This window comes from Necator americanus, chromosome II, assembly GCF_031761385.1.
Source record: "Necator americanus strain Aroian chromosome II, whole genome shotgun sequence".
Lineage (NCBI taxonomy): Eukaryota > Metazoa > Nematoda > Chromadorea > Rhabditida > Ancylostomatidae > Necator > Necator americanus.
Genome location: NC_087372.1, coordinates 31360637 through 31384226, shown reverse-complemented (window position 1 = coordinate 31384226; position 23590 = coordinate 31360637). Strand labels below are relative to the sequence as shown.

General features: G+C 38.6%; 2 protein-coding genes across 4 annotated transcripts; both read left to right on the top strand.

The window, feature by feature from the left end:
* Nucleotides 1-76: 76 nt before the first annotated feature.
* RB195_020064 (uncharacterized protein) lies at nucleotides 77-9092 on the top strand (the record flags this gene model as incomplete). 2 transcript variants are annotated; one of them, XM_064188201.1, is made up of 10 exons in its annotated part: nucleotides 77-230; nucleotides 1832-1962; nucleotides 2040-2090; nucleotides 2166-2240; nucleotides 4123-4183; nucleotides 5636-5721; nucleotides 7235-7334; nucleotides 7875-7972; nucleotides 8039-8178; nucleotides 8957-9092. In XM_064188201.1, the coding sequence occupies 10 exons, from the start codon at nucleotides 77-79 to the stop codon at nucleotides 9090-9092; spliced, it is 1032 nt and encodes a 343-aa protein (XP_064044083.1). The 2 variants fall into 2 exon arrangements, with proteins under 2 accessions (XP_064044083.1, XP_064044082.1); XM_064188202.1 differs by lacking the exon at nucleotides 2040-2090.
* A 53-nt stretch (nucleotides 9093-9145) lies between these two features.
* Nucleotides 9146-23496, top strand: RB195_020063 (uncharacterized protein; the record flags this gene model as incomplete). 2 transcript variants are annotated; one of them, XM_064188200.1, is made up of 5 exons in its annotated part: nucleotides 9146-9238; nucleotides 14318-14410; nucleotides 19211-19420; nucleotides 19477-19584; nucleotides 23410-23496. In XM_064188200.1, the coding sequence occupies 5 exons, from the start codon at nucleotides 9146-9148 to the stop codon at nucleotides 23494-23496; spliced, it is 591 nt and encodes a 196-aa protein (XP_064044081.1). The 2 variants fall into 2 exon arrangements, with proteins under 2 accessions (XP_064044081.1, XP_013293176.2); XM_013437722.2 differs by lacking the exons at nucleotides 9146-9238; nucleotides 14318-14410 and having other exon boundaries at nucleotides 19259-19420.
* Between the last annotated feature and the right edge of the window lie 94 nt (nucleotides 23497-23590).

Below are 23590 nucleotides of genomic sequence, written 5' to 3'. Positions count from 1 at the left end.
ACTAATGCTCATCTGGCATTATCCCAAGATTTAACTTCTTTTTAATTTCTGCAGTTTTTTTTTGTCGTCTTTCCGAATGTCCTTGAGCAAGGATGAATTTCGGGAAATTTGCTATACAATCGCCGGTCCAAAGACAACAATCGATAAGGGCACATTGTACTCGGCGATATGCTGCGCAGGAAAATCTGTGATTAGAGCTCATCTGGATAATTTATGGCCCAGTGACAAGAGTGAGTTGCTCGTTTTTAATTTCCATGCACTTTTCCTTTTTTTTATTAACAATGTCATTTAAAATGCTGGATATAAGGCGACAAAGTAATTTCTGCTAAATGCTAAATTAACAGCGCAGCAAAACCACTCCAGCCTTCCGTGCCCTGTCGTACCTCATTAATTAAAGATCTCTTCTCCGATTCAAGAAAGGTTCACCTCGAGTCGAGGAGATTGCGGACGGGTGCAACCTAATTGCTTTCATACCTCATTAAATCACATCCATCCTGAGCACTGAGGCTGAACGAACACCGATTCTCTCCCAAATATTTGATAGTAATATTTTTAATAATTTCCTTAGCCCAGAAAACAAGAGCTTATGAAAAATGATCGTTCACTGTTTTTTTTCAACAAAAAGAAAACCATCCTAATAATTTTATTCGTTCTTTAATACGAGGCAATCCCTAAATCCTTAGCATTCTTAAATTCTCCACATCGTTAAGTTCAAAATGCGAAAGCAGTGAAGTATGCACTCGAAAAAACGAAACTACAGTAATCCATTTATGTGCTTTCTCGGAATAGTACAACTGCAGTGAGAAATAAGCTTTTTTCAAAATGAATTTCTGCTACTCTAGGACAAACCGCAGAACCAATAAACTGGATTTTCACTGAAAAGCTAAGAAAGTAGCACAAAATAATCACGTAATTACTTCCACAACTGCTCCAGAAATTATGGAAGTGCATAGATGTGAATAAAGAGAAGTTAAGGAATAAAAATGTTACAAACCTCTTTTTTCCGCACATATAAAGTGCAAGGAAGAAAACTGAAATTCAAACTGACTTTCATGGCGGAGAAGAGCAAACCCAAATGAAATCTTTATCAAAATGTTTCCTCAAAGTATCCTATCTAAGAAGAAAATATATTCAAAAGATGGAAAAAATCGAGGAAAGCTTGAGAAATGGCGGAAAAAGTGTACTGGACGAGGATCTCAGAAGAATAGCTACTACGCCAGAGGGCAGGAACTAATTTCAGATATCGCGACGCTGAAGTGCACTGGAAAAGTGCTTTGAAATCACGGTTCAGAACAATTTTTTCCGCTAGTTCATACCTCCTTCGCTTTCCTTTCTTCTTTCTTTCTTTTTTCTTTTTCTTTTCTTCCTAAACTTTCTTTCTTCCCTTGTTCTTTCAAGATCGCACAAAGGAGAGACTACAAAAACCAATAGAAAAACAAAACTTTCTTGATCTCAACGATAAAATAAAACAGGAAAGCTCGAAAATTGTTCTATCTCGGAGCCAAAAACGTTTGTCTTAAAACAGAACTTTCAATAATTTGGAAGAGATTTTTTTTCTAAAACGAACAAAAATATGCAGACCTGGAAAATAGGCAATTTTTCGCACTTTATTTGCGAAAATGAAAAGGAAATAGACGTTTTTAGGCTCATGAATCAGATCTTGAAACGATTCATTGGTAAGCCTCACACACATTTATATAAAACAAACGAAAAATGAGCAGAAAAAAAAACTTTAAAAAACTTTCATAGAGGATAGAGTACTAGTTATGTTGACCAGTGCTCTATCCTCTAAGAGAGCAGTGAAATAAGAAAGTGAAACTGAGCTTTACAGAAGAAATTGATCACAACCACGCGTATCGGATTTTTGAACGTCTTGAGGACCTCGTTGTTGACGAGAGTGACATGGAGAAAATACGTGAACAAGGAATTCGAGTCACTGTTGATCAAGTACTGAACCATGTGGTATGCTTGTTCTTTTATACATAACGCTTGTAATTTTTTTTCGTTTTTTTTTGCAAGTGAGTTTCTGCGATCTCAAGGAAGAACGGTCAATTCATGATGTTTGTGCTGTGATTGTTGACCGACCGGGGGTAAATGCGCGCAGTAAATTCCGAAACTCACGGGAGATGTTCGTGAATAATTCACTTTATAGGCATTTCTTTCAGGCAGAGGATCGGCGAGAATCCATTCGATCGTGTTTAGCGCCATTCACAAAAGACGGGTACATCGAGTTAGAAGAGGTAACTTCTAAACTTTCAAACAGGGCACACAATAGTTCCCGTTTTGTTGAGCAGTTCAATAAACGAAGTCTGCATGATTGCGGATGAACGGTTTATTTCATCCTGGTGAGGATAAAAAGGTGAGTTAAAAAGAAAAGAAATAAAAAAAACATAAAAACGAAATCATTTTTTTTTCTTGCACTCTCCATTCTTACTTAAGCTCAGATACAATATGTCTCACTTTCGCGAAACATTTAATCTACATTTTGATGTTCTCTTTGGTTGAAGAGAAAAAAACTGCCACTGACCAGGCGTGAGCCTCAGTTGAGCATTGTGTGATGAGTAATCACACGATGAACCACTTGAGTAATCCCTTGATCTTTATGTATCATTTGTGTGAAATCCATTTTTATTACTCGTGTGTAGTCGTTGTATTCTGGAGCCCTGCAAGTGCAGAAGGTGACGGATGCGAGGGCAGCTTCAAGGCCCTCAAAGATGTAGCGTCGGCGGGGGTAGGACGCTTGGCACGCACTCTTGGCATGGGTCCGGGGAATTAAAGGCATTACTCCACGAATCTCAGATGGTACGGGTTTCAGGTGGAGTGTTCGTATACGGGAGAGTAGGTTATGGAGAGGGGATGATTCCGTCCATTACCTCCTAATTGCCGTAAAAAACAGTCCGGAAGATACGGCTTCGGGCGTTCTGGAGCACTATTTTCTACAAGGTTTAGATTGGAGCGCGCCAGCCTTGTACGGTCGAGCCGTTTTTTACGGCAATTAGGAAGAAATGGACAGAATCATCCTCCTCTCCGCAATCTACTATCCCTTACAAGAATACTCCCTCTGAAATCTGCACCACCTCAGATTCGTGGGGTGATGCCTTTAAGCTCCGATTCGGTGACTTACCCCACCGCCAGTCCCTCCAGGCAATCATGTCCGAGTCATGCCCACCGGCACCTCCCGCTCCTTCTCGAAGCGCAGAGTTAAGTGAATACTGTGAAGCTTGAGATTACGAGAAGAGTATAGTTCACTCACTCCTTTCTTTGATTTATTCTTCATTTCTTCGTTCTTAAAAGAAAGATTTTGATTTTTTGAACAAGAAAATTCAATGCTAGTGCCTTTATGCGGGCAGTAATGTTACGATTGGGGCCCCAGGAAGGCAGCAATATTAGACCAGTTTCAATTATATGTGTTCTGAGCCACGACGCCCACGTCTCACGTGTAACCGAAGAAATCCATGTTCTCAATATCCACAAGATGACCGATTTAAAGGGAACAATTTCGTTACTATATTGTACTGTATAAATTTACTAGCTGCCATCGCTGTAATTGTATTGTGATGGCCGTAAACAAATGCAAATGCATCCATATGTGTCCAGAAATGCCACATATATTTTCACAGGGACCTATTTTTAAGTCAGAAAAAATATACATACTATAAGGTCTGAAATTTAAACTAATTAATTTAATTTAATTTATTAAGTTATTTATTTTATTTTTATTTATATTTTAAGTTAATTTAATTTAAGAAGGACAAATAAAACTGGAGTATTGGAGAAAAATGTAAAAAAATGGGTTATAATTATGAATAAATTAGCAACAAAATTACAGCATACATAAATAGAGGACGTAAAATAATTTTAAAAATTAACCATGTAGCCAAAGAAAATCACCTTCTTAAATTTGAATGAAGGAAGATACACCGAACAAAATCTAAGAAGCAACAGTAGTTTGGAGGTATTGCGTGAAAATTAAATGAGTCAAGTGTTGATATTATTCAAAAATTATTTCTTGATGTTAAATGTGAAATTATATGTAGATTTTATGTGATACGAAGGAAAATTCCTTTGTGAACATAAGTGAAACAACTTCTAATGACGTCGTTTATGTTTGAAAAATTTCAGTTTATTCAAGCAGTGCAGACCACAAAACACGAAACGCTTGCGCTGCTCCTACGACTTCAGCGTAAGTGCTCCTTCATCATTTCATATTTCTTACGTTCTCTTAAAATCATCACGAAAAGGAGGAAAAATATCCGAGAAGAGGCATCTTCATTTGTTATTCATTTCATTTATTAGTTTACAATATTTATTATCCAAAACCACTTTCAGATTGTTTAGCCCTTCAACACTATTGACGTTGAACATTTACAAGATATAATGGCCAAAAATTAGGGTTTTTCTCAAACTGTAAATAAAAATTCATTGAAATTCAAATAATTTTTTTCCGCTAAAAATCTGAAGGGCGAAACTGCCCAGAATTTATTCTAGATCCAGAGTCCAGATATTGCAATAAACAATGCAATATTTACATCATCTCTCCATTATGCTTCCTTCTGCGGGGAGGAATTATGTACATGGATTTGATTTGTCAGGTCAACGAGAAAAACAAGCTGGTTAGATTTATGGGACACCACTTGAAGGCACGAAATTGACAATGTTGGATCTCTTCATGGATAGATGCTGTCATCGATTGTAGATCATGAGCATGAGTGGGATCACGCTCAAATTCCCTTAGTCGTCTTGGAAACCGCGTGGGAAACGGTCCTATTGGTCGAATTTTTCCACGATGCAACCAAGAACGCGTCACGTACGCGATTGCAAGCACGTGCGAAGCGTCCGGTAACGAGTAAGCCATCGAAGAGTTACCTGTCCGATTCGCTGCCAAATCACGCGGCGCGTTTCCTCTAGCAATTCAAGGCAGTCAGGGTCACGAAATTGACGGTTCTGGGGTCCCTTCGAACTAATGGGAAATATGAGTGTAGTTCACTTTTCTAGAGTACAATAGTAGGAATATGGACGTGATCCCACCCAATTCTTCCCTGTAATCCAGATAAAAAGCGTGGAACAGTTTTGTGTGTTCCTGTTTACCCAACGATGCAACTTAATGGATAGAATGTGGACAACTTCATCGGATAACTCGTCCGACGTCTACGATCGAACTAAAAGAACTCACTGTTGCTACCATTGCACAAACTTAGACGCCTTGAATTCTATTACCTGTAATACGTTGCATCGTTGCTGCGATAGGATCACACAAATCTGCTTCATACATCTTTCTTTGGACAACTAAAGGGAATTGAGCATTGGTCGGGCTTATACTCTATAACAATACCCCTACAACTATCTATTAGTGGGGAAATTCTCCTGCTAGACAGGGATGCAGCACCAAGAAATTTGTTTTGGAAAATTGGACCGTTTGGAAAATTCTCTTATCGCTTTGATTCTTTGGAAGGGTCTTTCTCACAAATAGCCAATTTTTTTAAATCAAAATTGGGTGGAGTCTCAACGTGTTGATTGTCTTATTGGTATTTTTTTCTACTTATTTGTGAAAAAGATCGATTGAGTTGCACATGGATTTTTTGGTTTCTCTAAGTGATGATTAAAAATTAAACATAATTCTAAGTTAGATTTACAGAACCATGTGGAAGCACAACCGTCGATGTGGAAGGGACTGGGACTGGAGAGACGTCGGCAAAGAAGGCTGAGTTACAGCAAAAACCGGTGGGTGTAACTCAAACATTTTGATGTTTTCTGACATTTGTGTTGAAAAAACTGTAGAGAAAAATTATTTCGTTTTTCCCTTATTTTAACGGAAATCCAGAAACATGTGAAATGTCAGAAATAGTCAGTGGGTTGGGAAAAGCAGAGCAGACTCTTCTATCTTTCCTGGACTATTCGTGGCTTTCCGAATCTGAGGATCGTAGATTATGGAGAGAAGGATGATTCTGTTCATTTCTTCCTAATTGCCGTAAAAAACCGCCCGGAAGACACGGCTTCGGGCATTCCGGCGCGCTACTTTCTACAATGAGTTCGACTGGAGCGCGCTAGCCTTATGCTGCGCCGCATCTTCCGGGCCGTTTTTTACGGCAATTAGGAAGAAATGGATGGAATCACCCCCTCTCCATAATCTACTATCCCGTGTAAGAATACTCCACCTGAAATCTGTACCAACTTAGATTCCTGGGGTAATGCCTTTAAGAACATTTTTCCACTCGATTACATATTATATGACTTTTATTTATTGTTTGTTTACTATTCGAACGAGTTCTAAACTATAATCTCTAAAAGCACTTACTTTCAAAAACTAGTTGATCATAGCGGCTCCACGGATAAGTTTAAAAAACCACACACATCAAAATTTCAATTCTAAAATGAAAAATTCCAAAAATTTCCATACAAACCTTTATCAGGCGAAAAGAACTATTTCGTGATGTCAGTAATCGATTTGGAAATTTAAAAAAATAGATGAATGAATAAATCTGGAAAAATTGTGGTTGTTCCAAATGGCACCACTTTTGTATCGGTTCTTTTCACTGTTTTTTAGTTGTTTTTCGTACAACAATACACGGAACGAGAATGAAACAGAAATCCAGACACTTGTGGTAGAAGCCATTTCCCCCTGGCATCCTACAGCTACGCAGAAGCTACGTACGCAACTGTATAATCCTACGAGAAAACCCCGAAATTCTCCTTGGTACCCGCAATCTGTTCCTGAGAAGCGGAAAATTTCTTATTCCAAAATCAAAAATTTTCTGTGTCTCTAGAGTGTCGCGCCATGAAAAAAAAAACTCGAGCAATCGAAATGTACGGTTGTTTAATTTGAAAACACGCGGAGATGTTCTTTCTTCATTTTCTTCTTCTTCTTCTTCTTCAAAATTCCCATACTTGTTTTTAATCAACTCAGAAATAAAAACTAATCTATTTGGAGAAAATTTAATATGCTTTATCCGGTTTCTTTTTTTTTTCTTAACGAGCAATGTAAGTGAAGCAAATAGAGTAACAAAGTTACGTAAATCATTTTTCCTGTAAGAATTTTGTTTAATGTTCTAGTTCTTTGATGTTTTGTTCATTTTAAAGGGTGTTAAATACGGGTATTCCTCGGCAAAAATCAAAAAATGTTCCAAAATCCTGTATTCAGGGCTGAGTGTCGGTTTTTCCCGAGTGGCTTAGAAGAGTAGAAGCGATTTCAAGAACTCAAATCTATTCGAGTTTAATGCGTTGAGCACTTTTTCAGACTTTTCGTGGAGTACTGTTCACAAATCCATTGCGAGTGGTCAAACATGTACTGGATGGTGAAGGTCCTTGCCGTATCACTTTGAAGGTTGAGTGGAACTGTGAGCATTTTTATGTCAGCATGTTAAAATTTTTAAATTTTCGATATTGGAATCTCTAGAAGAGTAAATAGTGATAGATGTATAGTTCACAGTAAACGTCTCCCAAAAATCTAAGAAAAAAATATGGGAGAAGCTTGTCTGCGTGTTTTCGCCTCCCCAACGATGCAACTCTTTACGGGATAGAACGTGGCCAATCTGCAGAGCGCGCGCATGTGCACGCGGCCAGAGCTGCTTCTACCGCTTATTTCAGTTGTGCATTGGATCGCGAATGTCGAACGAGTTACCTGTCTTCTATTGCGTAATAAGTTGTATTGTTGGGGAGAACGAACCCACAGTGGTCCTATACACGCTTTTTTTGGATTTGTGGGAGAATTTGAGTGCGATTTCCGTCATACACGAGCTATACCCTTAGTTCGTGTTAGAGCGTTGCACAAATTCTTGATCGTACAAAGACCAAATCGATAATCTAATAATCGAAGATTCTGGGATACGTTGCATTTGAGTTACGATATTTGTCCCACATCCTAATTCTTATTCTAGCCGATATGGGAACTAATGAATTTGTGAACGACGTTTTCGGTATGGTTATGGATTCTAGCGGAAGAGCTGTAGCTGTCACCAGCAGACTTCTGAACGAGGTAGGTGTCGTATGTGTCACTCTCTGTCAGTATGTGTGCTTTTTTGCAGAAAAAAGATTTTTCTAGAACTACCAAACAGACGAATTCCGTCTTGAGCCTGGTTTCACTGTCATAGTAATGGGACTAGGGACAAACACAAAGATTACGAGCAAAAAGAAGCAAAGAGCCGAGTTGACGTCGCAAGACCGTCTCTCAAAACGATTCAAGTGAGGCAAGAAGTAGATTTTAAATCAAATGTCGATTTTCTTAGAATTTCACAGGAATGAAATCCACGAAATGATGGAGGCATACAAATGCTCGTCTGTCCAGGATGCTGAAAATACCAAAAACTCTACTACTGAGGGTTCAGATTTTGAAAAAAATCTTTTCCACCGCGCACTGCTTTATGTTCATCAATAGGATCAGTGTAGATCGAACAAAAGCAGCTTTGAAGCAAATTTTGAACAAAATATTTTTTCTGATGGAGGACGGTGTTTTCGGGAATTTGGAACAATTCCCCCTTATACATTTTATTTATATATTTATTTATTTACTTTCTTAATTGTTTGCATCTATTTATTTTGTGCTAAGCGAAATTGAAGGAAATCTATCCGTTTTCACTAAAGGCCGTGATATGTCCACAATCTTTTCCCCCACTCCCCTCCCTCACCATTAAACGAAACGAAAGGGAATAAGTAGGCAAATTAGACCAAGGAAATCTGGGAGTAGCACAGAAAGCAGAAATTCCTAACTCCTGGAGAAAAAATCACTATCATTGAAGCATGGAGACGCTCCCAGATTAAAATGCGCGTCATATCGAGTTACCTGTTTCGGATGTTACCACCTTCGGATCGCGTTACCTGCTTCGGATCGCCATGAGATCCAGTGACGATGATCAAACATCGCTACGATTTTATGCATAAATTCATCGATACAGACGCAGCGTCAGCGACTTGCAATCGACTGAATCCTGGGAAAAGTTACAGTACGGTGCAGTGTTTTCAGGATGTCTTTGATGAATATTTTCGACATGTTCGATTTCGACTGTGACGGACTTCTGTCTAGAAACGAATATGCCGCGTTCACCATCGCAACGGCTGATACACCACCGGACGATGAGGCATGCACCATATCTTTCTAGCTTTCCTAGCTGGAAAGACACTTCATTATTTTTTCCCAAACTTTCAGAGATTTATGTTTCCCTTTCAGGAATGGGATTTGCTGACGAGTCAGTTCGACGCTCGGGATGGAGCGCTTACAATGCTTGGTTTTTTGTTCATGCATGAAGTGAGTATTGCGGTTTTTTTTACATCACCATCTTTCAAAAAGAAAAACCGATTCTAACGTTTAAAAAAACCGTAATAAAAGGGTGACTGTTTGATCAACAAATTTTCCTATTATTGGTCACGGGTTCTACTCCCGGCTAAACCTAGCAAATCCTTGATTTTTCTTGGAATCGAACAGCGATAGAGCTTTCAGTGAAAAAACATCGTGAGTAAGAGTGGTTTGATGATTATCACCCAGCAAAAATCCTGAACTGCTGATGTTTTCATTAATATCGCGCCATATCCGCAGGACAAATATACGCAAGCGTAGACATAAACATACATATAAGAGCTGAGCTGTGACCACATGGTCGATGGTTCGGAGCCGCTCTAGTGCCAACCAAACCTCTCATCCCCCTGGGGTCCATGAATTGGTGCCAAACTTGTATGAGAGGATAATTCTCAACAAGTGATACCTCATTTATTGCTCCGAGGCGAATTGATAATTGATTCGTCGAAGGGTATGCAGCTTTCTTATGCGTATATGCAGAACACCTTGGCGGTGTAGCGCAGACGGTAGAAGGTTCTGCTGTGACTACCTGATCGATTGGAGGTTGGAATCCGAGTCCTAGTCCCAGCCAAGATTTTCACTTTACCTCCGATGCCGATAAATTGGTACCAGACTTTTCTGGGAGGATAAAACATATATCAGTTAGCGCGGAAGTCATTGTATATGCTGGTTACGCACCAGTAAACCTCAAACGATTCTGAATTGAAGTGAACGCGGTGGAACATCCCAAGCGGATTGATTAACGGCAGACACCTTATCCTTTATCCTTCATCCACAACCAGCCGTAAATATGAGGACAAACCATCGAATACTTGAATACGATGAATAGCAAGTGACGTAAAAATAAAAGGACATACGTAGGCTGTAAATGTTATTAAGGTAATGAAAGGGAACCGAAATGGATTCAAATGCGTAACTACCTTGAAACTTTGATTCTATTAAAAAGTTTTTTGATTCTATTAAAAACAGACTGATTACCACCATGCAGTTTATCCCTTTACTTCATCCGGACATACAGTGCAATGCTCCTATCTATCCTACATACCTGACAGTTACACAACACTGGTGCACAGGTTTAACACTCGCGACATGCATCCGCCTTATGCGCGGAATTTCTCAGTGCACAGGCGTATGCTTGTCCTAAACCTAAGAGAAATTTTTTCTGGGAACATCCACTTTTTGACTTGGAATTGAGCATTTTCCGTTGTTCACATTGTAAAACAATAAATATAAATTAGAAATAATTAATTAATCTGTAAAGAGACTTATGTAAAGAACAAATAGAACTGATAAAAAGCAACATATGTGAGTGTTAAGCTCATACTAAACTGTTATCATTATATTTCAATAATAATTACAATACTATTATTTTTATTAATTAACTGAGATTGCCTTTTCTCCAGTTTAAAAAAAGACGACTTTATGTGCATATTTATTTATTTATTTATACATATAGTGTGAGTGTTAAAGAAATGGAAGGTGATGAAAAGTTTGAAGTGATGAATCAAAATGTTGATTTTTGTTTCTCTGCCTGGATCACAAACATCAGTGAAGAAAAACAAAAAATAAAAGGATGTAATTCATTGCTGAAATTAAAATGAATACCGGACCCATATTAATCCCTAGCGGGAATGGAATATTTGTTTTCACCTCCGACATTGCAAGGAAATCTCGATCGTAAACGCATTAAACACCACAGCTCATGATCGGTAATAAAAACTCCTCAAAAACAGGATTTCTCTTCAATTGCGAGAGAATATAAGTGTTCTTAAGCGTTCGGGGGAAGCAAGTTGTCCTTCTGGATAGTTAACCGCCCCTAACCTTAACAGATGTAGAAAAAGTTGTTTCAGAGTTGAAGACAGATTCATAAATTTATTCTTGCAGCATTCTTACAGTACTTGCTTGGAACGCTGCTATTTTCTGTTTACGGTACATTGATCTATTTATGGAATACGAAGTGGAATATGATTATAACTATGAAGAAGGAAATCTCACTTGTGTCCTTCATTACAGTGCTTTACCATGTGAACGGTTCCAAAAAAGTGCTGTTCTTACTGTACCTCAAGGCACTGTATTGTAGGTCCAATAACAAAGTCTCGTTCAGTAATATCAGTCATTCCATCAATAAAAGTCACTGGCGTATCAATCCATTTGGGATGCGCCAACTCGTTTTACCGTAATTCTGTTAAAATTTTATTATAATTAGAAAAAAATTTTAAAATTATTATTTAAATTTTTCTCTGATGATTAAGTCAGTGTTTTTATTCTCTCGGACAAGCCTGATACCAGTTTATCAACTCCGAAGGGGTGAAAAGCTTGGTTGGCGCTAGAACGGCTTCGAACCATCGACCGTGTGGCCACAACGGACCTCTAACCGACTGCTTCACACCCGCCCCACAATACTATAATAATAATAATACAAAATAATGTCAAAAATATTCTCGCCTACATATACTGCCAGTAGGGATCCCAGTAGGCTGGAGTACGGTGGCTTAACTGACAAAAGACTGCACAAGTAGCTCCTGTACCGTAACAAACGACAGAAGAAACTCCTCTTTCAGATATTTGGATAACCTATGCTTTTCTCGGCGTCAATAACGGTGTGAAAATATTGGATTTTATATGTGTCACATAGTCATCCCATTGATAAAGCAGTTTTTTAAGTTACATCATTTGAATATTGAGAGGAAATTTGGACCAGAAGCACCAAAAATTTGACAGAGAGATGGAAGATTCCATAGAAGGTAGAGAAAAGCACATCTTAGATTCTTAATAGGTTTTGCTTATCTCGTTTCGAAGAATAAAGGGCTAATCCAACTCAGCGGAGACCTGCTAATTTCGTGAACTAAAGATCCGAACGAAAAACTAACTGCACAAATATCTAAAATGAAGGTCAAAGAAATATCTAGACCAACGGTTTTTCTGGAAAACACTGTTTCCTTAGACAATTATGAACGATTGGTTGATCGTAGTCATCCTAATAGACGAAATCAGCACAGCCCGATCCCGATTAATATGTAATAAGAGTGAGTTTTTATGTATTATTGGTTAGTTGACTAAGCAGTGGACATATTTATCCAATCGCTTTGCCTCTGGATATATTTGTCCGATAAACGCCTTGGTCCAGCAACGATACACGAGTTTTTGCAAAAGGAACGACTGAAACGTACTGGGCACAGTAGCTGGAGAAAGGAGGTGCTCGTGGTTCAATTTTTGTCGCATGCATCCTAATAGAGGCTGGTCCTCTGGTCCTAGAATCACCGTAGGTGAATCAAGTTAGGGGTCAGTCAAGAAGTAGAGGTTTTGCCATCGGCAACCAACACATTAGTGTTTGGTACAATAAATACGGCGGATATAAAACTATCGGCGCTTTTTTTTCCAACCATGATATCTATTGCTAACTGGTTGATTTCCTGACGCATAGTCAGTGGAAAAGTACGTGGTTGTGGGACCCAGCTGCGCATCGGAAAAACATTTCTTTTGCTAAAACGGGCGGATATACGTAAATACGGATATTCGATGCATTTATCCGCTGTTAAGTTTTTATTGGACATTAGCGCCTACAACCAGGTCCATTTCTCCGTCAGATCCATACATTTATTCAGTTGGATAAATTATGCTGGATACATCTGCTGCTAGGTTGACCTTCCTGAAGGCATCACTCCACGAATCTGGGGTGGTGCGGGTTTCAGCTGGGTTATGCCTGTACGGCGTCGTAGATTGTGGGGAAGAGGGTGATTCCTTCCATTACTTCCTAGTTGCCGTAAAAAACAGCCCGGAAGGTACGGTCTAGAGCGTTTCGGAGCGCTATTTTCCACAACGAGTTCTATTGGAGCGCGCCAGCCTTGTGCACGCACCGCATCCTCCGGGCCTATTTTTACGGGAATTAGGAAGAAATGGACGGAATCACCTTCCTCCCCATAATCTACGACCCCGTACAGGCATAACCCACCTGAAACCCGCACCACATCAGATTCGTGGGTTGATGCCTTTAATCCCACTTAATCCTCACATTTTTGAGGAAAATTCCTTCGTGAACCCATCTTATTCTGACTTTGGCAATTTTTTCAATACTTTCATTCCTCAATCTTTACAAATAAGTGGAGGATTGCTATCGTTAGCTTTACCTGCAAAAAGCAGAACAAATTGGGAACAGGTGGAAAACTTTTATTAGAGAGAAATATTTGTAGAAATGAACACAGGGAAAGCAGGTGATTTTTAGATGATTATGTACTTCCATGAATAGTGCACTGGAAGCGTTTAACTAAGAATGGCAAATTTTCAGTGAGCAAAAAAACTAGGGGAATAGAAAAAAGCTTAAGGATAGAGAGTATATGTCCGGAAGAGGAAGAGAATTCATTGCGGCGGCAAATGTTTCACGTCAATCTGGTTGAACGCACACGTAGCGCTGACCGTACCCTGCTTCAACCAGCTATTAGGGATAAAAAGGATAAAGGATAAAGTCATTGACGTAGCAATCCACTTGGGATGCGCCAACGCGTTTTACTGGAATTCGTTAGACAGGTCTGCTACCAATTTATTGAACCCGGAGAGATGAAAGGTTTGGCTGGCTTTAGGGCGGTTTCGAACCATCGACCGCGTGGCCACCTCTAACCGACTGCGCTACACCCTCCCATTCTCAAAGATAATCACAAAATAATCTTCAATAAAAATTTAAAAAGTAAATAAATAACTAAATAATAACAAAAATAATCTTCTGCATGTCTCAGCGAAAAAAAGTGTTCAGTAATAATATGTAAAATATATACTACAACATATAATACATAATGTACAAAATAATATCATACATGATATACAAATACAAATAATAAATTGATGTATAAATACATGCAATAAATAATGAAATATTCAGCGACTTTTCGGCGGAAGTGGATCAAAAGACGAAACGGAGCAAAAATGTAATTTGTGATGTCTAATTTGAAGTCCCATGTTCTACTGCCTCATCCCACATTTTTCCTTCTCATCACTTTCAATCTTTGGGAAAATTTGAAATGATCTTTGTGATTCTAGTGTGAGGCGTTCTCTGGTGACGATCTTGCAATTCCTGATATATGGGAGTCACTGTATCGTCTTGGATACGACAACAGCCTTCAGTTGCAGCAGGTGAACAGAGTTACGTTATTTCTTGCTTTTTCCACTTAGTTTCGACGCTGTCATCAAGTGAATTTCTTTTTCTTTACCTAATTGAAGAACGAACTCTGCAGAGAAAGATTCGGCGAAACGAATCGAATTTAGTCAATCACATACATACTGCTGTAGACAAGTATCTACTCATTATAGAGGATTTTCATTAATTAGAGTAACCAAGAGCGGGTGTACCGCAATAATAGCAATTTAATGAAATCGGTGTACTGTTCAGTTATTGAACAGGTGTTTTGGAACAGTTTTCCTTTTCGAGCACCTTCAAATACTAATGGAATACGCATGTTATTGAACTAAAAGCATGAAAGGACTTGATACATCTCACAATGTTTACGAAAAAATATTAGATTTTTAGAAAATAACTGAATCTATTGATTCCCGTGAGAAAATCCCACGGAGACTGTGGCGAAAGTTCCGACTCATTAACATAGTAGATTAAGTATTTAGGACACTATCTTTTTTTTACGGAGCGGGTGTATTGTTCCGCTTCCAGCACGATCGATCGGAGGTTCGAGTCCGTCCTGAAGCTCACCTAGCCTTTCATTTCCTCCGGGCTCAGCAAATTGGTGCCAGACTTGTCTGGGAGGATAGGAACACTGACTTGACATCTTGGATCCCGAGAAGCCGTTGTATAAGCTAGACACACTTTCTTCGAACTTCGAACATTTCTGAATTTAAGTCCAACGCGTAGGCGGATCCCAAGCCGATCAATACTGTCATTTATACTTTAGAATTACTAATTGGTTCTAAGAAATCTAAGCAATGTATAATAATAATTCATTAATAATAATAATAATAATAATAATAATAATAATAATAATAATAATAATAATAATAATAATAATAATAATAATAATAATAATAATAATGAAGCAAATAATTTAACAACAACATCATTAATAACAACAAGGCCTTAAATAGCGATCTTACGGTATTGCTAGTTTGTGTAGTGTCATGAGTGCTATCGAGTCAAATCCTGACAAGTTCTGATAGAAAAAAACAAATACTCTGACGTTTTGCGAAATTCGTACCCAAACCCAAGATACCGTACATGACCTGTAATGTTTGTAACGGAAGGAGAACGAAAAATCGGAGATCAAGGAATTGTTTTCGTAGTAACGTCGGAAGTAACATCGCCTATCTTCCTTGTTTATTGAGTCATTGCATTCTTGTAGTAAGCAAACAACGCAGTAATGAAATCAACTCGTCGTAAGTCTGATCCATTAAAAACCGATCTGTCACCATGTCATCACGTAAGGAGATGAGAATGTAAGAGAATCAGCAAATTAATCGGGAAATTAACGCCGTTGGAAGGGAAGTGAAGAAAGCAAACATGAAAAAAGTCTGTAAGCGGAAGTTTTGGAGGAAAAAAACAGCCTCATTGCTATTCTTCTGTGCCGATCTCTAGCGATGGTAAGCAAAATGGAGGAAACAATAACTAGTTCTGGATGAAACTGAACCTTCTAAACCTCAGATTGTGTGGATTTACAGAAATTATTGTCAACAGAAATTACAGAAATTGTCGATTTACTGTGTACGTGAACCACTATTTCACGCTAGAAATGACTCACATCTGTTTTGTTGTAGACGCTTGTTCAGTCCCTGATTGTTTTTTTTTTCAAGAAAAAAAAATAAAAACAAAAACAGTGAAGAGGAAAACAGTTGCTCTTTCTAGGCAGCATATCCAAGCAATAATCCTTTACAAAGGAATCTGTCTGCTACATCTGCTGCAATTATAATTACAGTTAGAGTTACAGTAGATGCAGAAAAGTTGTGGTTACGATTTTTGCAGACAAAAAATATGCATTTTCCTCTAAGAATGACTATTAGTTCTCCGTCTGTCGGCTATATAATTTAGCGTCGAATGTCTTCAACCGTCACAGTATGCTTTCGGCTGCGACATACATAATAGGCAGATGATTTAAATAGTATGTTTCGAGCAAAGAAACACCGTGTATTGCAGAATGCGAGTCGCGGTTGCGAATAATAAAAGAATAAAGGAAAATAAATAAAATCGCTGGCATATCAATCCTCTTGGGATGCGCTAACGCATTTTACTGGAATTCGTAATCGTTGAGGTTTTGGAACGCGTGTTGGCCTATACAATGACTTAACCGATCATCAATTAAGTGTTTTTATCCTCCGAGACACCAATTTATCGATCCCGCAGGGATGGAAGGCTTGGTTTGCACTAGGATGGTTTCGAACCCTCGACCGTGTGGCTACAACGGACCTCTAACCGACTGCGCCACACCCGCCCCACAATACTATAATAATAATAATACAAAATAATGTCAAAAATATTCTCGCCTACATATACTGCCAGTAGGGATCAGCGTGCGTGTTCCCTAGACCTTAGATCGCTTCACTTAAGTTCATATGAAAAATCCATTGCAATTTCCATATTCCGAAATTAAATTTGATTCAATACCACGTTTTCCCATTTTTTCTTTCTTTCCATCTTTTATTTTTTGTTTTTTTTTCGATGAGGCAATCATGCTGCATTTCACATCGCAAATTCTGACATGCATGGTACGAAAAAGCTACCTCACCACAGAATTCAATCAGCTGTTGTTGACTAGGAATCATTTTCCATTTTTGTCGCGCTTATCAGCGCTATTTTATGCCCTGGCGTTGACGATTTCATGATGATTACTGAATCATCAAGAAAAGGTTTGAAAATAAATTTGAATTGTTTAGTATCTGTAAAAGTTCGACAAGGTTTTTTAAAATATGCACGCACGGGACCCCTTGCCTTTATCATCGAAGCACGCTGACACTTTTCAGGTAATATTCTGGCAAAATTTGTTTCTTCTTGAACAAAGGTAGGCTTTCACGTGCTGTTGACTTTACGGTAAAAACCATTCGAAAGCATCCGTTGCGAATAGGATGATGTCATTTATGGGATACCCAACATAAAATGTGAGACATATAAATACTCTTATTTCCATAGAAAAAAGCTCGAAAATGGTCCTAGGACGAAAAAGGGAAGAATGGGTTGTAAATGCGGGATTCATACTGACCCACTAATATGACTATTACAAGAACGACTGAGCGACTAGAGTTCCAATTTTTGAAGGAAACCAAAATTACTTTTTTTGTGAGATGGTTAGAAAATCACAATAAAACGACCATATGGTGATTATTTGACGAGGAACGCGCACGTGATACCTTTATCAGGCGTCTTATCCGTGTTCGTACTGCCTGGAATAGCTACGGAACCGCATTGACGTCATGCTACATAGTTCCAGGACAAACCACCCTTTAGTTTCTACAAACCTCCAGAAGTCAATTTAAAGGCATCATATCACGAATCTGAGGTGGTACGGATTTCAGGTGGAGCATCCGTATACGGTGTCGTAGATTATGGAAACGGAGGTGGTTCCGCTCATCTCTCCCTGCATCGCTGCTAACAGCCGCCTCCAGAATGCTGTTTTGTACGACGCCATCCACTGCAACGCTCCACCCCTTGCGCCGCCTCCGCCCTGCGATTCGTCGAAAATCAATTCGGACTGCCCCGATAGGCAGTAAGGGACGCTACGCGCGCAAGGGTGGCGCGCTGCAATAGAAGGCATCGTAAAAAAACAGCATTTAGGGGCCGGCTGCTTGCAGTGATGCAGCGAGAGATGAGCGGAACCACCCCGGTCTCCATAATCTGAGACCCGCTATACGGATACTCCACCTGAAATTCGTACCACCCCAGATTCGTTACCTTCAACGATACCATCGTGCAGTGATGGTAGCAACCTGCAAAACACCAAACCAGCTCAGAATCCCATTCCTTGGAGTATGTACGTATGTATTCATCACAATTAAAGTAATTAACGACTAATTAATTAGATAATTATGAATTCGCAGATTTCTCTAGAAGACAACGCTTTTTTCGAGAATTAAAAATAAAATTAAAATTAAACTGGTTATGCATTTGAAAAAACAATAAAACTGAGTGTTAGTGATTTAACAACGAAAAAAAAAAACCGGCTAACAATGAGAGAACGCAAATATAATGTATGACAGGAGATGTCGTTGCTAACAATCCACACTTTTAGATCCTGACTCTTTTTCTACTTCACAGTACCATCATCGAATTACAGTCTGTCATTATAAGCCCAAGAAAGCTTCTAGCCATCTAGCCACTAAGTTTTGTGAAATTTATCCCTCTCATCTGTTTAATGCAATAGAAAAGTGAATCCTGAAAAATCACCTCAGCAGGAAAAATCTCTGCTTCCTGAAATTGTGAATGAGATCTAAGAAGCTTTACAAAGCTTCAAAGGAGACCTCTGTCCATACATAACTTTGGGGAATACCTAAGAACTTGTGAATGGAGTTTTGTTTTAAAAAAGTCCCCTTGAACCGTTGCTCGAAGACGTTGCCAAACTAAAAGAACATTTCTGGTCTTTGGACGTCCTCAAGGATACCCCTCCCCTCCTCTGGAGCGTTAAGTTTAAAATTCGAAGTAAAGTTTAAAAAAATAAAAATAAATGAAACGGTCATTTAGGAGAAGAAGAGTGATTCTCCGAAATATGTAGTGGAGGAGCAAAAAATCAGGCAGAAACGTCAGTCTGCCCCCTCCTCGCTCCTCTCAGCGGCGGATTTACGGGCTGGATGTTATTTCTCATTTCATCTTTGTTTGGCGAAATCTCCAGCCAATAGGATTAGGTTACACCTACACTCATTTCATGGAAAAGCAGGTCTCGGCCGATCTCTGCTTTCTGGAATATCGTATCGGTGCTCCACAAAACGCAGCCTCAGTGATTTCAGACTTGTCCATTTTCTTTTGTGGTCGAGAATGAGCACGATGTGGCGAGTATGGCTCAACTAAGCTCGGTGTCAAGGATCGAAAGGCATAACATCCTGAAGGGACTGTACGAGTGGGCAGAGGTGGACAACCGATCCGACCTTGACACTCGGATTTTTCGAGGTGATTATTTTGGAATGATGATCATTCGAACAACAAAAATCGATGACATGGTGAGTTATAGTACGTTTTTAAATGGTCGATGAAAAAATATTCCAGAATCTTCCAGGAACACAATTCGAAAACCTACCGGATAGATATCATTGAAGAGAAGAACGTGAAGTGGAACTTCTTCCACGGGAAAGACGATATTGATCCATTTAGCAACGGAGATTGGGTTAGTTTTTTTTTGAGAAAATTTTAACTAATGTTATAGCCGAGGAGATCAAATAACGCTATGGAAACAATACATAATAATATACTAGCTAAAAGTTAAATTTTCTTCGAAGAAATCAATCACCATAAACGATGTGGGCGAAATCGCATAGAATCCCAATACAAAACCGATGTCCTGTAGTCCTTCGACTATGTATCGCATTTTCACACTCAAAAACATGTCGATGCATTCAAGTTCAAATTTTGAATAATGTATACGTTCATCGACAGCTGTCTTCTTTTTCTTCTTTCTTCACAAAAAGTAAGAATTCTTACTTCACACTAACCAACAAGGGGTCGGGTCGGGAATGGCGGGGAGATCGTATGTGCAGTGGGAGTTGGAATTTGGAGAGCGCCACCCGATTAGTAGCCCAAAGTTTGCAACTTTTGGCAATGGTCGTTATGTGTTTATACTTGGAAATAAGAAGACAGCTGTCGATGAACGTATACATTATTCAGAATTTGAACTTGAATGCATCGACATGTTTTTGAGTGTGAAAACGCGACACATAATCGAAGGACTACAGGACATCGGTTTTGTATTGGGATTCTCTGCGATTTCGCCCACATCGTTTATAGTGATTGATTACTCGGAACTAAACGCTAATATAAAGCAGACCGGGATAATACTCGATCAGAATTTCTTCTAAGACTTTTATTTCGGTCATTCCTTCCTCTACGGCATTTTTCCTCGGACTAACACCACGAGGGAATGATCATCTGATTTGTTTACTATCCAGTACAGAACCCACATGGGCAATTAGATAGAGCTTTCAACATCTCTGATCGAACTAAATAATTCAACTAGGACCTAGGAGAAATCAAACGATTAATTCAACAAGTTGAAAACACAGCAAGGTCATTCTTTAATGTATATATTTGAATGGATGAATGCGTGAAAATTTTTTTGATGGCTCCAGAAATAGGTGGAAGGAGAAAATGTTCTAACCGTCAGTAAGCTATAATTGATGCCAATTTTTTTTATTCTTAAATAACTAAAATCTATGTTTTTGTCCTACATTTTTAAAAAGTACTCAAAAAAATTATTTTCCCAAACAAGAGATAGAATAAAGGTGAAGAGAACTAAAATAAAAGAATAAAAAAATAAAAATAGATGGTAAAACAACAAAAAATACAGTGAGGTGACACTGCGGCGACGGTTTTCCAGGAACCTAATTTGAAATTTGAAAATTTTTGAAATTTGATGAAGAATTGTTATTTAAAATATGGCTCATAAAATATGAAAATGAACTATGAATATGAATGGAAATATGGCTTGTAAAATATGTGCTGTTGTACTTAATCAAACTTTATCCTTAAATATACAATAAATTAATATTATGAGTGAATCAAATGGAATTTCACTTTAGTAATAGTGAAAATTCTAAAAAAAAATAGTTATACCCCTCATATTTAATCCCTGACTCAAAAGTAATCATCAACAGCGTCCCCTGCATTCTTCCCCTCACGACAATCCTGATGTACAGCGAGAGAGAGAGTCAAGAATAGTGAAACTGCATCCTCTCAAACAATCTCCAGTACCACAAAACCAGAACCAAGCGGAGGAGAGAGAAAGAATTCGGATCTATTGTTAAGATGCTGGAGAAATACAGGAAGAGTGACTGTTCGGATCGTAACCGGGTGCCAAAAATCGAGTAGCAGGTAGAAAACAAAGGTGGTTAAGGTTACCCGCTCTTGTGAATCCTCTCCTCCTTTCCCAATCCATTTCCCTCCCGCAGAACAAAGTTTAAGCAATTAGCACTCCTTTAAGCATTTATTAAACTTAACCGAGATAATTTATCAACAAAAAATCGCACTTTTCCTCTCAGCTGTCAATTTACGGACCGAACTGGCAAATTATGGAAAATTCCGGAATTATTCCTAGACTTTTAGGGTATAGACACATCAGGACATATGTGTGCAATTCCTGCGTACATAAGAAATTTCCCAGAGAATTATAGGAGCAAAAATAACAAGAACCTCCGCCATTTGAACATGATAGAAGACGAAAACGCAGAATTCCGTTAAACAAACGAATTGTGCTTTTCTTATGAATTTGTATGCTGATCGTACATCTGAAAATTAATAGGAATCATTTGCAACGGAGCAGAATTTTAATTCTAAGAGTACTCAATAAAATTTGAAATGAAAATTACAAAAACAACGTACATATTCTTAACAGTTTATAAAATTCGACAATTCAGTTAATTTTAGCATGTGGTTGAGGAAAAATGGGAATTCAAAACTTAGAACACTCGATTACTTACCGACCTTCGCATATCACTTTTTTCTAAGATTTTCAGCTTTCAGAAAAAAATTTGTATAAAGATAATTTTTAGGAGAAGAGTGGTTGAGAGGGTAGAAACAAAAAAGGAATGGGCAAAGAGTTTTCAAGAGAAAACAATCACCACTATTTTTTCTTTTTAGTTATTTTTTCCTCCTTTATTATTGTTCTTTCGTCTTTTTTTCTAATGAATCTCCTTGTCCGGAGGTTATCGTAATCCCAGAAAGTCCCACTTTTTATTCTTCCTCGTTATTCCCTAACGCTTGAGAAAAAGTCCCTATTGCGTGATCGCTTTCAACGAAAGCCTCTTTAGTCCTCCTCCTCCTCCTCCTCCTTCTCCGCCTCCTCAACCTCCTTCTCCTCCTCCTCCCTCTATCAAATTGTAGAACAATCGTCTTATCGCCGGTGGAACGAATGACAAATATGATTGTCATGCATTAGCTTTCGCCGTAGTGTGTATTCGTGGCGTGAAACACACAAAAACTGCAAATACACTCGAAGCCCACAACACTTTCTAATTCCCCGTTCAACCTCCTTACGTACTCAATGGTCCATAACGGGAACCTACTTGACCTTGCGCGTATGGGAATCAGTGAGAGGAAAGAGAAGGAAGAAAAAAAATCGAAGACGTTCGCAATGGAATGGGACTATTCGTTTCGATTTTCTATGGGTTTAGTGTACAGGATAAGGTACAAAATAGAACATGTCATTGGTTCAAGCGTTCTCTTCCTCTTCAAACCTTTGCATCCTTCGGTCAATATATTTTCTCTTGCTAAGTCCATAGTGTTTCCAAATGGAATCTTTATTATTTCTCCGACATTTCGGCTCTTTCGTCGTCTCAAGACGACCAAAAAGAGGTTGATTCGACTGATCTTCCGCTTTTTCCTCTCATCTGGCACCCGGGTCAGTGTCACACTTCTGTTTAGGCGTTTCTGGATAGCGAAGGAAAAGCCGAAACATTCCAGAACCGATTGAAAAAAAATGACTAAGAAATCTTGCAGTCTTACCAGAACACCAGAACTTAACAGAAAATTTGACTTCGAATGGATATGCTTGTGATTTGTGACGGTGAATCGTGCGCTGATTACGGTGATGATATGTGAACGAGCGCGCACGTGTGTTTTCCGTAGTTGGAACGGTGGTTATCGTTAAATCTGGAATCTGATAGCATCTCGTCGTCACATCATTCCTTGCCGTCTTATCAATCCGTTTGAACTTCTAATAGCGTCTAATCGACTCGTCCGACGGGTTCTTTTTGTTTATTTTCATCAGTAATCAACTACAAATCAATACTGGTCCCGTACACTACGGGATACAGTTTGCAGTCGACTTTCGGCAAAAAAAAAAGAATATTTTGCACACTTAATTCGCTCTACCTTAAATAATATAATAAATAACTGTAATGGTATAAATAATACTTTAAATAATATTTTTCATTGAATATTTTCAAAAAATGCCAACTCTGAATTGTTTTAGCCGCTCTTAGACAAACCCCATTTTCAGATGTTGGTATGCTCCTATCGTTCGACGTGTGAAGATCATGTGGCCGAGTTTCACTTCGTTCAAGAAACAACAACCTCATCAATATGAATTTCAAACAAAAAGAAAAAAGACTAATAAAAAAAAATTTCATTTAAATAAGCACAAAATCGCAAAGACAGACAGAAAAAAACACAAACAGCTA